We start from the raw sequence: 15,962 nt of genomic DNA, 5'->3' as shown, positions 1-15,962 counted from the left end.
GTAGAGAAGAGAGTGGAGGAAAGGCGATACCCGGTGAAGGATTGATTTTGGCTAGGGGAGCAGAAAGTACCGAACTACCACGAAGGTCGGATGGGAAAAGTTAATTGGTGCGTGTCGAAGTGAGTCCGATATAAGAAGTGACCGACTGGTGAAGAAATAGACCATCCGAGTGTGGCGAGCTGGTCCTCCGAAAGCGTTGACGGGAAGACATTCCGTGAGGCCGGCGACGTGGTCAAGTACGCTGAGGCGACCTAGGGTGATATCCCATCCCAGGAGGCTGTTGGAGCCAACCCTATCCAATCCCCGAAGGAAGATAACCCCAATAGGCAGCGCAACCCGCGCTTCGGTGTAGGAACCACCAGATTCGACCCGTGGAATTCGTCCAGTGGAGCTACTAACTTCGGAGAGGCTGGCGAGCCCCGTGCTGGTGTCCGACGAGTCCCATCAGCTATCGTCGAGGCACACGCCACGTGCGAGTAGTACCGACCGCTATGGAGGTGAAGGCCTAGGGAGGACTGATGGGTTAGTCCCCGCTCTCTTGTGCCCAACATCCGATGTGGTACTACCCCGTCCGCGAGCACGAGGGACGTCATCCCACTACCACGTGGTCTACCTTACCCCCACAAGGATCCACAGAAGCTAGATCAGAACCCGAAGACCCAGAGGAGCAGCGTGGTAACAAGTTACAGATCCTGCATTCGACGAGGCCGCATATCTGCCAGCCGGTGTGTAGCAGTCGGCAAGTAACAACCATAAATGTTCCCTCACCTCTCGCTCTCTCTCGCTAAGCATGCACATCTATGGGCCCCAACGAACCCCCCCCCCCCCCCCCCCAAACAATGTAATTTCTTCTTAATAAATAATGTTTAAGCTTACTTCTTGTGTTTGTTGCCACTTTACGAAAGATTGCCTACTTTCCCTAGTGCTGGGCTACTCTTGGTTCACGGGTGTGGTTGTGTGAGTTCTCCCTGAGTAAGCTGACGCCGACCCTGAGAGGGTATAGCCGTGGGGCTAGCCGCAATTAACAACCGTGCCCTAATTCCGCACATTTCGTACATGGAAACACATTAATATTGCAGCAACTTTTTATGCCATTTGATGCTACTTTATATTAAAATAAGTTTGAATCACAAGTAAAAGCTTATAAGGCATTTTATCGCGGCGTAAAAAACAAATTATCAGTGGAGGCCCGTCTAAGTAGACGCCATTTTTCTAATTTCCTTAGCGTCCGTGCTAAGACTGTAGGGCAAAAACTGTTAAAAATAATAAACTACAAAACAATCACGAGGCTACCGCTCCATATCGCTGGCTACTGACTGATATCACTACCAGCTTAGCACCTCGCTTTTATTTCAAGCCTGGGTGTACATACCTATTTACAATATTCTTACTTAAAACGTTACCTCTACAATTCTTACGCTGTCATCTCCACCGCAGGGTCTGTGTTGTACCTGCTCTTCAATAAAAACAAAAGCAATTTCTTTATTGAAAATGTTTCATTTTTATGCAATATTCCATGGAAATACTTGCTACAGATATGTTTCGTGGTGCTTCTATGAAATATCAGCATAATTATTAAGTTTTATCCCAAAACGTATTGCGCGGAATTAAGTCACGGCTTTTTTATAATGCACTAATTCCGCGCACTGTTTTTCGCTGAACAACAAATAAGTTAAACTTGCTAAATTCGTCTTCACACGTGACTACTTCTCTGAAAAATATCTTCATACCTCAATACGTTTCACGTACAAAGCGGAATATCTGGAAAGCCCACTTACAGGGAATTTAGAAGCGGCCGCACTGAAACCACAATGTCATTCATGGTGGGAGGAAAAGTTTGTCCAAATGCCAAGGTTCTTGAAAATTTAAAAATTGTTGTGTGAACAATAGACCACAAGGGGAGTGTTGTGGCACCGCAGTAGTGCCTCGAGCTAACATTTCTTTCTTCTCGGCCAGCCTCGCTGGATAAATGTATAACTCGTGCTGAAAAAATCATCATTTTGCTACTTGTTGCATAAATAACTGTTTCAACGATCAACGTGAATTTTCACGTAGCTATGACGTTTGGATTATTTTGAGTGCACGCATTAAGAAATAAAGGGAAATAGGGTAATTTACGGCTTCGGTACCATTCGACTATTATCGGCAACCCATTTTCAAATGCCAAACAGTTTCGCTAAAGATGGCATCAATTCAAATGAATTCAAAAAGCGACTGATTTGGAGCTGCCGAAGATATTCGCCTGCAGCTCTTATGGGAAAGCTGCCGAAGAAAACGAGGCTGCCTACAATAGTCACACTGACAAGATATGTTCGAAACGTTGTAAAAATGTTTGCATAAAGCTTTTAATAATTTTATCCGTGTGAGTCGATAGAGGATTGAACAGCGCATTAAATGTAAACAAGCAAACACATAATTTGTCCGCTGGTGTCCGAGAAAATTGCAAAACGCGGCATCGGCTTAGACTGCCGAGAATACGTAAATTCCCTTATTTCATGTATAGTATTAAGTGAATAAATTAGTCTTCGACCCGAATGACCATAGACGATTACAGGATCGTTAATAAAACAAACAAACAAACAAACAATTATTATGTTCGAAACCTCAAACCCTTCTGTTAATTTAATTCTAACACAAACGGCGCCGGTGTGTTTGAAGCTATCGAAAAATCTCTCAGTGAACTTAAAAATGATCTTAAGCCATGAGTAAAATTGGTACCAAAGTCAAAATTGAAAAAGCAGTTTTCTCCTTTTAAATAGACAAATCGAATAGAATAAGCACAGCTCTTAAATTTGCCAAATAAAAAGGCTGTGTTTTTATTTTCTTTGGTTTGTTGTTTTAAATGGAGAATACTGCTTCTTCAGTTTTGACTTTTGTTTTCCTTTTTTTATTTGCGCCTTAAAAAAAAAGATTTTGATTGAATAGATTGGTTTCAACACTCTCCTTATACGAGTTGAAAGGGATGCTGAAAACATGCGACAAAATTCAGTTTTTCTGCTATTCCTACAACTGTCTCTTTCGACGCTTGTTGTGATTATATAACATTTTGCGGTAATCCACTTCGTGGTGTACCATTTCCGGTATGACATTTCGCGGTTAGTACCATTTGGGGCCCAGATAGCCGTAGCGGTAAACGCGCAGCTATTCAGCATGACCAAGCTGAGGGTCGTGGGTTCGAGGATCTTTTCGGGATGGAAATTTTCTCGACTTCCTAGGGCATAGAGTATCTTCGTACCTGCCACACGATATACACATGCAAAAATGGTCATTGGCATAGTAAGCTCTCAGGTAATAACTGTGGAAGTGCTCATAAGAACACTAAGCTGAGAAGCAGGCTCTGTCCCAGTGGGGACGTAACGCCAGAAAGAAGAAGACCATTTGGCGGCATGTCATTTCGCGGTTTGTACTGAGATGTTTCATCTATCTCAACAGTGCAATTTGAAGAACTGCCGGTGTTCAAAAGAAAGGTAAATCACCGATGAAAATGTTATTGGTGATAATGCTAACAATTTTTGGTGCAATTCGTAGGAAAAACCACACCGCGAAATGGTATAGAACGCGAAACGGCATACCGCTAAATGGTACTAACCGCAAAATAATACAAATTGCGAAATGGTACACCGCAAAATGCTTGACCGCGGAATGGTTTACCGCGCAATTTCGGACAACCAGCGAAATCTTCAATTGCATTTTAAAAAAATCTATGGAATGTTATTTAGGAAATGTTTGAAAGAACTGCATTAGTAATCCATGCAGAACTGTTGGAAAAATCCAAGAAAATCATTGGTCGAATGTAAAATAATTATTTAGGAATTCCTGGAATATTTTTTAGAGCAATTCCTGGAAGAAACCGTGGACAAATTCTTTAAGGAATGCATATGAAAATTACCGGAATAGGGGCAAGATGAGCACCCCTCAATTTTGAGAATAATTGAATGAATTTTATTAGAATAACGATATACAGTACTGTTGAAGAAGTATCTCAGCAAGCCTTGACATCTATAGCTGTGAGAATTATCAGAAAATAAATTAGTTCCTTTTTAACCACTACCAAAGACAGACGTCTTAGCTACTCTCTACAGGTTATGGGCCTGTCGCATTAGAAAATGCCATCGACTCCAACTTCAAGTTCCGGCGGATCTTCAAGTCTCCCACCAATCGAACGATTGGCTGGACGAGAAAATTGGTCGTCATGGAAGTTCGCAGCGAAAACTTTTCTTCAGCTGGAAGGACTTTGGGAAGCCGTGAAGCCCAAGAAAAATGAAGACGGAACATTTGAAGCGGTCGAAGAGAAAAAGGACCTTCAAGCCCGATTGAAGCTGATCCTGCTCCTGGACCCGGCAATCTATGTCCACATCGAAGACGCCGAATCGGCGCGTGCGGCGTGGGAAAAATTGGAAACGGCGTTCGAAGACAAGGGGCTGTCTCGGCAAATCGGCTTGCTCCACAAGCTCATCAAGTCGGATCTGGACTCGTGCGGCTCGATGGAAGAGTACGTGAACCAGGTAATTTCGACTGCGAATCAGCTGAACGGCATCGGATTCAAGCTGCCGGATCTGTGGGTTGGAATGATCCTCCTGGCTGGGCTTCCAGACGATTATCGACCCATGATAATGGCGCTAGAAAATTCTGGTGTCGCCATAACGGAGGACTTCGTGAAAACCAAACTTCTCCAAGAGCGACCGTTGTGTAGCAACCAGCAAAACAGTCAAGCGTTCGCAACCAACAAACGGAAGGAAAATTTCAAAAAACAGCAGCCTACTTCATCCAAGGGCCCGCAATGCAGAAAATGTGGTCAGTACGGACACATCGCAAGGGTCTGCAAGGATTCCAGGAAGGGCGAAACGTTTTGCACGGTGCTTTCCACGTTTGGAAAAGGTGACGCGAATGACTGGATTTTCGACTCGGCGGCGTATGCGCACATGACGAGCAACAAGCAGCTTTTGGACAGCATCGAAAAGGCAAGCGGTAAGGTGGTTGCAGCGAATGGAGGTACGATGGACATCGTTGCCTGTGGCAATGCAAACCTTCAACCGAAGTGCAGAGGCGATCAAGTCAGCGTGACCGCGAGCGGCGTGCAGCTGATTCCGGGATTGACGGCAAACCTTCTTTCGGTGAGCAGAATCGTGCAGAAGGGGTACTCCGTTCAATTCAACAACGATGGTTGCAAAGTGCACAATGGCCATGGCGAGCTGGTGGCGACTGGTAGCCACTTCAACCACCAATTCAAGCTGGACCAGGTGGTGAGTAAATCTAACGAAGTTTTATCGTGTAATGCTGCAGGAAGTTTTGAGCTCTGGCACAAACGGATGGGTCATCTCGGTGCCGGAAATCTGAAGAAGCTTGCTGGTGGTTTGGCAACCGGTATCGTGCTGAACCAAGACGCTAGTGCAGATTGTCGAATCTGCCCAATGGGAAAGCAGGCGAAGCTACCATTTCCGAAGAACGGATCCCGTGTGGCGAACGTTTTGCAGTTAGTCCATTCGGATATCAGCGGTCCGATGGAAACGAACTCGATTGGCGGTAATCGGTTCTACATCACGTTCATCGATGACAAGACAAGGCGTATGTTCGTGTACTTTCTGAAAACAAAATCAGAAGATGAAGTATTTGCGGTCTTCAAGAGACTCCGCGCGATGGCGGAGCGCCAAAGCGGCAAGAAGCTCAAAGCGATCCGGACTGACAATGGTAAGGAATACCTGAACAAAAGTTTTCAAGGATACTTACAGCGAGAAGGCATCCGGCACGAGACGACGAACGAGTATACGCCTCAGCAAAACGGCTTGGCGGAGCGCGCCAACCGGACGATAGTAGAAATGGCACGGTGTCTACTATTCGAAGGCAAATTGTCGAAAAGCTTCTGGGCGGAGGCCGTATCTACAGCAGTGTATCTCATCAACCGATCTCCGACTCGTGGGCACAATCTGACCCCCTAGGAAGCCTGGAATGGAAGGAAACCCAACCTTTCACATCTACGTGTGTTTGGGACGAAAGCAATGGTTCAAGTTCCAAAGCAGAAGAGGCGCAAGTGGAATCCCAAATCCCATGAATGCGTTTTAACAGGCTACGACGAAGAAACCAAAGGTAATCGACTGTACGATCCGAAGAAGAAGTCAACCATCGTGAGTCGGGAAGTAATTTTCCTGGATGAAGGTGCTTCATCCGACGCGATGTCTCCAGCGGAACCACGCAAGAGACCAACAACGTTCGTTCGATTGGACTTCGAGGAGCCGGTTCCCTTCCCTACACCGGAGAGGCCTGTTGCGGAAACAGAAGATCCGATGATCGATGACGAAGCGGAAACAGATGACGACTTCGAAGAATGTGTTTCAAGCGATGATAGCGGCACAAGTACCGCAACTGACCCTGTGCTCCCTTCGCGACAATCTTCACAACCACCTCGGTCAAAGGTGTTGAGGCGCAGCGAACGGGAGCACGTTTTGCCAGGCAAGTATAGAGACTTTCATGTTGACGGCACTGGCCTACCCGGTTTACCACTTCCACAGCCAATCTCCGATGATGATTCGAGTGACTTCCATGGTTTCCCTGATGACGATTCCACTGGTGGACCGATCGATGACGATGGTCTTGTGGCGATTACATCTGGCATGGATGGCGGACTAGGAGATGATCCCGCTTCGCATCAAGAAGCGCTGGCTCGGACGGATAGCGACGCATGGCGGCATGCCATGCAGGAGGAATTTGATGCTCAGGTGGCCAACAACACCTGGACCCTCACCCCGCTCCCCAAGGGTAGGAAAGCTATCAAATGCAAGTGGGTATTTAAAACGAAGTGTGATGCTGACGGAAACCCGACCCGACGTAAGGCTCGTTTGGTCGTTAAAGGTTACTCGCAGCGAAAGGGGGTAGATTACGATGAAACGTATGCTCCCGTCGTTCGCTACAGTTCGCTGCGATACCTTCTCGCACTAGCGGTCAAGCACGATCTGGCGATAGACCAGATGGACGCGGTTACGGCCTTCCTGCAAGGGGATCTCGACGAAGAGATATTCATGGAGCAGCCTCCATGCTTCGTAGACGAAAAAAAGAAGACGATGGTGTGCAAACTGAACAAGGCGTTGTATGGCTTGAAGCAGTCGAGCCGAGTTTGGAACCACAAACTAGATGCGGCGCTGCGACGTTTTGGACAGACACCAACGAAATACGACCCGTGTGTCTACATCGGCTTCCGAGGAGGCAAGATTCTGATCGTTGCCATATACGTTGACGACCTGATGATCTTCAGTAACGATCGGATGTGGACGAAGAAGCTGAAGGAACAGCTATCCAGCTGCTTCCGTATGAAGGATCTGGGACAAGCGCAACACTGCCTTGGAATCCGGATCGAGAGGAAAAACGACTCCATCGCTTTGGATCAAGAGTCGTACGTAGAGTCGGTTCTGAAGCGGTTCAGCATGGATCAATCCAAACCTGTGAAAGTACCGATGAACTACAGTGAGAAGCTTACGAAGGAAGCAAGCCCAAAGGACGACGATGAATCCGCTCGGATGAAGGACGTTCCGTATCAAGAAGCTGTCGGGTGCCTCATGTATTTGGCGCAGAGCACTCGGCCGGACATACTTTTTGCAGTGAACACTCTCAGCAGATTCAACAACAATCCGGGACTCACGCACTGGAACGCGGTGCAGCACGTTCTGCGTTACCTACGTGGTACTTCCGGCTTCAAGCTGGTCTACAAGAAGGATGCTGATTCCAGTATTGTCGGCTACTGTGACGCCGATTGGGGATCCGATCTAGACGAGCGGAAATCAACCAGCGGCAACGTGTTTCTGGCCCAAGGCGGTGCAATTTCGTGGATGTGCAAGAAGCAACCCACGGTTGCATTATCTACCTGTGAAGCGGAGTACATGTCCGTATCAGCCACTGTACAGGAAGCATCATGGTGGCGTGGACTTTCGGCGCTACTGGACAACAACGACGATCCCATAGAAATCCGTTGCGATAACCAGAGCTGCATCGCAATCGCAAAGAATGGTGGGTATAATCCTCGCACGAAGCATATCGATATACGCCACCACTTCATCAAGGACGCACTAAGCCGTGGTGTGGTACAACTAGCGTACGTTGGCACGGAGGAGCAAGTTGCCGATGGCCTTACCAAACCACTGCAGCGGACGAAGTTTGAAGGGTGCCGTCAGATGATGGGAATCTCTGCGGCTTGAGGAGGAGTGTTGAAGAAGTATCTCAGCAAGCCTTGACATCTATAGCTGTAAGAATTATCACAAAATAAATTAGTTCCTTTTTGACCACTACCAAAGACAGACGTCTTAGCTACTCTCTACAAGTACTGCCCGATTTTGTCAGCTTTTGAACCCGATTTAGTCAGCCTGTTTTAAATTTGGCAAAAAATTATTTTCGTCGTGTTTCACCACGTGTACATTGAAACTTATGATAATGTTTGATGTAATGCACGCATGTGAGTAGCTAGAGGGGGCAATGGCAATGCCACCTCCCATCTGGACGATGCAAAAAAATACTACGGGAATTATTCTTCTGTGAATTCTTCAATACAATTATTACGTCATGATCGGGGTTCTGAATTTTCGTATCAATGATGCGAAACCTACGATTTTTCGCACGTAAGGAGAATGCTTTTTTCGCTTCCTCACGTGAACATCTTTTATCGCTCACACTAATTTTCCCTGGAGCTACGATGGAGGATAACCGAAAATCACTCCACTCTAGGGATAATTTATTTTTCACTCTATCATATTTTCGCTCACCAACTGCTCCCGAGAATTATCACTATGTGGGATAAACAAAAACTAGTGCCGGGATTCGAACCTAGAACATTGCTAAAAACAACCGCGATGCGTACACGCTAACCATGCTACCACACCAACTTAACGAAAGGAGTGGTTAATTTGGTGCATAAAAGCAACTGCTGCTAGTGGCGATGGGTACAGGAAAAGTTCTCCATGGATCGGAGAAAGAGAAAACAAACTTCTCACAGCTGCGGAAATGTGTAATTATCTATTTTCGCTTTGTTTTGTGGACGGATAAAATCGCAAGGCAGCTAATCGCTGAAAATTGCTGTGAGGGATAAATCCATTATCGTGAGAGTGAGTGAGAATTCGGAAGCCTGGTCATTAGACTGACCCTTAAACAAAAAAGTTGTAAAACTCAACGGGGCACCCCCTAGATATGAGCCTTAGGGTAAGAAAAACACTCTCTCAAAATTTCAACTCGATTGGTTGTTCCACCAGCTGGCGCATTCGATTTGAAGTTTGTATGGGATATTCGTCTCAAATATATTGAAAATTGATCCTATGTCACTGTTTCGTTCGGTATACTAATTGTTCGCGTTCAAATAAGCCCAGAATGACAAATACACTAGTTGATACCGTAATGAATATAATTGCAGAAGGTTGTATCTGGATTTAATCTCATTTTCATACTCTTTCAGTTGTTGAAAGTTAGGCTTAGATCAGCACTCCCGTACATTCACTTATATGCATGCGACATGTGCCTCAGCTCGTTCAGCGTCATAGGTGGCTATGATGCGCTTAGTGGCTACCTCCAAGCTATGTTGAAGAAATACAAGCAGTATTGCATGATATACTTCAGATGGTTAAAACACCAACTTTATTAATTTTGATCATGGTACAATCTTCTACAATATTCTTCGCTATTACATCAAGTAGTGTTTTTGACATTCTGGGTCCAATTGAACGCGATCATCATTTTTCCTGAACCAAACAGTAGATGATGTGCTGTTGCTCATATGTTTGAGCTGAAAATCCCATATTAACTTCAATTCAATTGCGCCAGCTCATGGAACGACCAAATGAGCTGAATTTTTCAGAAAGGCTTCGTCTAATCCCAAGAAATAATCCTGGAGGGTGCCCCGTGGAATCATACAACTTTCTTTTTCTCCCATACTGAGCTGGGCCAGTCTACTGGTCATGATAAATTGGAAAACTTATAGAGTCCACTAATCAATCAGATTTTTGAAAAACATTTGCCAGAAATTATTCTATGGTTTTATCAAATCTGTTAGGAAGCCCAAAATTTGTTTGCCAAATATTTTGTCAGCAGATTATTATCGTGTTTCTCGAATTATTTCTTAAATTATTCCATAAATCGTTCCTTGGAGTACCTCAAATTTCTCCAGAGATTTCTCAAAAAATTTGAAGATGGTTTTTGGAGATGCCTCTTAAAACTCTTCCATGAAAACTCAATGTAGTATACCAAATCTCGGCTTATACTAGATATGTACAGCGAATTTCATGAGATCTCGAGTATCAGTAAATCGTGTTTCGTTACTAAGCAACCTGACAATTTGCTATGTAAATCCCGCTTAAAACTTGAAAACCAAGATTCACACTGCTGAGTTCATAAAAAAAACTAGATGTGTGTGTTCATTCATGCATTCCGAGAATTTCTCTCATTAATGGACCAGTGCACGAGTTCACTCGTTGACGTTTGAGCGGTGCCGTGTTATTTACGTGACCATGGGAACCAGTGAACTTGGCATCGCTCAAACGTCAAATTAGTGGTCCATAATCCAAAAATCAATCTGTGGAATCATTGTGAAACTTTTTTCAAAAATGTTCAAGGAATTATTTAATAAATTGTATTAGAAACATACTGTTGTTACATTGAAGGGATTTTTTCATCATGAATGAAACTTTTTCATGCATTCTCTCTTAAACTCGACCACAGACTTCACCCGAAACTCATATAGAGTTATGTTATTTTTTAAGAAATTACTTTAGGGTAAGTGTACCAGTTTTGGCCACCCTAAGGAAAAATATTGTTTATTTATAAATCAAAAGACCTTTGGTTACTGTCTGGACATTAAACGAAAGCTTTCAATCCATGCTCAGCAGGGAAAATATAAAAACTAATCAGAAACTTTGTTTTTGTATTAAAAATGGTGGTGGCGAATACTGGACCACTTGCACCAGTACTCGCCACGATTTTAATTTCGGTTCCTGAATTCGCCACTTAGGGAAGGTGTACCGGTATTCGCCATGTACCAGTTATTCGCCACCCCAGATTTTATACCGTTTTACTTCATATATGGTTGCCAATTGTTTAGTGTTTGCTAAATTGCTTTGAGATGATACGGAAACATTCTTGGAAACCGCAAAATTTTCTCAGAAAATAATAGAAAAAAATCATTTTCCTTAAACTTTTTGCTCCTTTGCACCTATTTTTCGCCACCTGTTCCTGAATTCGCCACCCTCCATAAGAAATCAACGTAAGTGGCGAATTCAGGAACCGAAATTAAAATCGTGGCGAATACTGGTGCAAGTGGTCCAGTATTCGCCACCACCATTTTTAATACAAAAACAAAGTTTCTGATTAGTTTTTATATTTTCCCTGCTGAGCATGGATTGAAAGCTTTCGTTTAATGTCCAGACAGTAACCAAAGGTCTTTTGATTTATAAATAAACAATATTTTTCCTTAGGGTGGCCAAAACTGGTACACTTACCCTACGTTGATTTCTTATGGAGGGTGGCGAATTCAGGAACAGGTGGCGAAAAATAGGTGCAAAGGAGCAAAAAGTTTAAGGAAAATGATTTTTTTCTATTATTTTTTGAGAAAATTTTGCGGTTTCCAAGAATGTTTCCGTATCATCTCAAAGCAATTTAGCAAACACTAAACAATTGGCAACCATATATGAAGTAAAACGGTATAAAATCTGGGGTGGCGAATAACTGGTACATGGCGAATACCGGTACACCTTCCCTACTTCTTTTACTCCTTGTTAAATTCATTCAGGTTTTTCTTCAGTCTGTCGCGAAATATTTCTCTAAATTTGCTCTTAGTTTCATTGAGATTCGTTTTGTTGAAGTTTTCTAGGACATTCTTAATGAAGTTTGACCTAGGACTCATTAAAATCGGTTTTTCTATAATTCCGATATTCCTCTAAAACCAGTTTTAAAGATTCCTTCAGAACTTCCTCTAATTTCCCTTCTGAGTTTGTTTTTAAAGTTGCTAAGCTTATCGAATGATTCCTACAGGAATCATCTCTCGAGATTATCAGAAATTCGATGGGCAATTTTACTAAGAATATATTGAAGCAAATAATAATCCTATAGGGAGAGGAATAATTCCACAAATTTAATCGACTTCATGCAATGTAATTTATGAATACTCTTGCTTTAAAAACACACCAAAACATAATCCTGGGAAGCTAGAGAAAATGTCATGGTTTCCATACTGTAAGAAATATTTTTACAAAAAATCCAGGTCAAATCTTCTTTGTTTTCTTCTTTTTCTTGACATTACGTCCCCACTGGGACAGAACCTGCTTCTCAGCTTAGTGTTCAATGAGCACTTCCACAGTTATTAACTGAGAGCTTTCTTTGTCAACGTTGCCATTTTCGCATTCTTATATCGTATGGCAAGTACGATGATACTCTATGCCCAGGGTAGTCAAGGAAATTTCCATTACGAAAAGATCCTGTACCGACACAGACACCTTCAGCATGACTTTGCTTTGTAATTGTAATCGTAATTTTATTGATCACGGTATTCTATCAGTGTACACTTTTTATCAGGACAAGGAAAATCAAATATATTTGAAGAAAATCTACTTTTGAAACAACAAACATTTGTAGCCGCGGACTCTAACCACTCGGCTAAGGAAGGCATAATTGATGTTCATCCAACTACAGTCGAATTTCATTCGTTTTAATTGGGCTCCCGTTAGTTGGGCTGTAGCCCACCTAAAACGAAGGCAAACGTCATTTACTGACAGAAGACGCAATTTATCAATGATGGTTGATCTGATTTTCTTTTGTTCTACGTTATTTGACATCTCGAAACTCAGCTTGATTAGTGAATTCACTATGTGGGCTAAAGGTTTAGTGCAACGAACGGAAGTTGACTGTACCATTTTTGATAGTACAAAACACCACCTTACCGAACCGTCACCCGTGAAATTTATTTAATGGAAATGGAAATGGACTTATTTTTTTAGCTCACTGGAAAAAGAAATGTAAACAAACCGATGGGCTAACAGATGGCGGTAATGAGCAAGCTGTTAAAAAAGTGATCGATAGACAGCGATGTGAGTGGGACGTTTGTAGATCTGTGTTTGACCCTTACCACTCAATGAAAATGACCCTTACTCCCTAATGAAACAACGGTTTTTTTTTTCTTTGATTGCACCCAGTATCAAAATAGCTCTCGTATGTCCTTACAATATACTAACAAATTACAAACCTTTTTTTCCTCAAATCCAGAATCTGGTTGATGGGACACGGTGGCTTCACTATCCTCCGCACAGCTGCTATCTGTTTCATCTTCTTCAGAATCGTCTTCATCGTCAAAATCGAATTCAGTCTGTGGCACAATATCGTTCTCTTCATCCTCGTAACAGAACACGATACCGTCGTCGCTGCATTCGGATATCTGACGACACCGCTGCCGGTTAGCTAGCACTGGAGGATTTATGGCGCTTGCAGAACAGATATCAATTCTGGACAATGGAGTTGTCATATCGAATACCATAACGAAGCTGTCTTCACTATTGCAGGATTGCGAGGAACGTCTGGGTAAATCCGTGTAAATGGGAGCCATCGGAAATGACGAGCTAATGGAAGGGAAGGACGATTCAGATAGGTCGATGGAACTTCTCACACTCGAAGATGAAAACGAAACCGAACAGCCTAGACTTGGCGTACTGTAATTTTCGCAATCGGAACCTGATTCATAATCGTCTGCGATTTGCCACAGGTCTTCCGTTATATTTGTCTGCAGGGTTTGTCGATTTTTTACTTTACGATTTTTGTTACATGCTTTTGTCTTATTATACAGGTGAAGTGGTGTCCAGTTTGATACTTTCTTCGTTAGATTGCAGTTGTTTTTGTCCATATTGGCAAAACTTTTGTCCTGAGCCACATTATTGTGTATCCTTCCTGGACGCGCCGTATTATACCGTTTACTGCAATGCATACTTTTATCCGGATTGTGATCGACAGGTGGAACGAAAAAACAGTCTTCAAATGGTAAGGAGATGGGTTCATCACAATCTACAACATCTTCAGGAATCGTAAGTTTTGCTTTCCCTTGCACAGCTTCGAAGATCGGGGTATTAATGTTAATATCGACGGATATATCGGGGACAGTAAACGATTTTTTATTCTCCATTGATTTGGTTTGTGTTTCAGGAGGTATGAATATACTGGCCAGCGCTGCAGACAATTTTTGAAGTGCTGTTCCAAACATTCCTCTGAGGACTGTGGAGTTGAAACTTTGACTCGAGGAAACTTCTTTGTCCTTGGACAGAAGCAGATCACTCTGAGGGTAATCCTTCTCAAGAATTGACTCCATACCTGCCGTCCTCAGCCTGTTCGTGTTCCAATTGGAAAGCATGCTGGAGTTCCAGCTTTTACGCGATTAGATTCTATATACACTTAATGATGCCACTATCTATGTGAAATTTACATCAATCTACTATTTATTAAGGGGCTTCAACAGCGTTCGCATCAAAAGTTCTTGCAAGCGATTCGACATTTCGTTAGAATGAAATCATTGTCGTCATCATAACAATCATCATTATTGGAGCGACCTTCGTCATCGAACAGAGTAAACTTGATTTTCCTACTATTGTTCTTCTTCCAGGGGGTAATTTTTCTCGCGCAAAGCTGGCGTAAGCGATGAGAGTCCTTCAAACCAACAATTCTATAATTACCACCGCACTGACACATCAATTTGTTCGGCAACCACAATTCTGAGTTGTAAAACTTGAAATTTTTCGCAAATTTGAAAGATTTTACGCAATTATGTTCCATTCTTTTCACTAGTAAGATTGATTGTGTTTTAGTTATACTCAGCCATCTTGTTTCTCGAAAGCTACTGTCAAAGGAAATTCTGATGCAATCGATTCACAATTTTGAAAAGGGCGTGTTCTATATTTTTGTTGCAAAAGGCTGCACGCGAAAATTATACTACATAAATATTAAATAAACCTACACGGAGATAATATTCAACTCAATTTTGGGTTGTTTCAACCAGGGTGCACTCAAAATATAGGCTAATATTTTCAAAGCTGAACCACAGACAAACAAACGTCACACTCTCATCGCTGTCCATCGACCAACTTTTTAACGATCGATTCGAATATATGGTAGGTGGACAATCGACCACCCGCAGCGCTCGCGTCGTTTTTGTTCGTGTTTGACGTTTACACGCAGAGAATTAACAGCTATTCAAAATAATAAATATTCGTATTGTTTTCAATAAACATTTTTAATTTGTTGCAATTAAAAAATGCGTTGGAACAACAATATTTATTATCAGAATAAATCGAAAATATTGTTGAATTAAATGGGAGCAATCTTAACTAGAAAATTTGTTAAAATAAAAAAGAAAATCATTACGTCAAATGATAGTTTTATTTGTTTCAATTTCCTTCTTTGTTGATTCAATTAATCATGCGTATAGCATAAAAACAGTCCCGCCATTTTAGTTTTCAGCGGCAAGAAACATAATCAAAGCTATTTTTGGTAAGTTTTGGCCATTCTTCCTACATTTTCGTTTGTACTAAAGTATTTTATATTATTGCAGTCAACTCCTACGCGACTTTTTTTTTGTCGCGGAACGGATAAAGTTCATTCGCCAATTGCTTCGGATTATGTAAGTGCAAGTGTCATATACTTCTTACGTAAGTGGAAATAAAGTAAGCTATTCGGAACGATTATCGTTGTTTATTTTATAAAAAGAAAAAAAAAACAAAGGGTTCAGGGGACTGGGATTTGAAAAAATCAGTTTTTAATTCAAACAAAAACATTGTCACATCAAAAACAGTGTAATTTTGTTTTAAAAACGATAGGTTTTATTTTAATGCAGAAAATTGTTGTTTCAAAAGAAAAAAAAGTTGAAACAAAAAATAATTTTGTTGCACCATATTTGACCCAGCTGTCAAATTCAACAATAAATATTTTTAAACCAAATTACGAGTTGTTATTGAAACAATGAAAGG

The 15,962-nt window shown here is 42.3% G+C and overlaps 1 protein-coding gene across 1 annotated transcript in view; it reads right to left on the bottom strand.

Annotated features, from left to right (window-relative positions):
- The window catches only part of LOC5572041, a 41,027-nt gene extending 26,172 nt beyond the window's left edge, over positions 1-14,855 (bottom strand). The window contains exon 1 of the mRNA XM_001660099.2: positions 13,202-14,855. Coding sequence (XP_001660149.2) covers positions 13,202-14,353 — 1,152 coding nt within the window. The 5' untranslated portion in view covers positions 14,354-14,855. The remainder of the gene's footprint in view (positions 1-13,201) is intronic.
- Positions 14,856-15,962: the final 1,107 nt, after the last annotated feature.

This window comes from Aedes aegypti, chromosome 2 (genome assembly GCF_002204515.2).
Source record: "Aedes aegypti strain LVP_AGWG chromosome 2, AaegL5.0 Primary Assembly, whole genome shotgun sequence".
NCBI classification, from domain to species: domain Eukaryota; kingdom Metazoa; phylum Arthropoda; class Insecta; order Diptera; family Culicidae; genus Aedes; species Aedes aegypti.
This window is presented reverse-complemented; position numbering and strand designations above follow the sequence as displayed.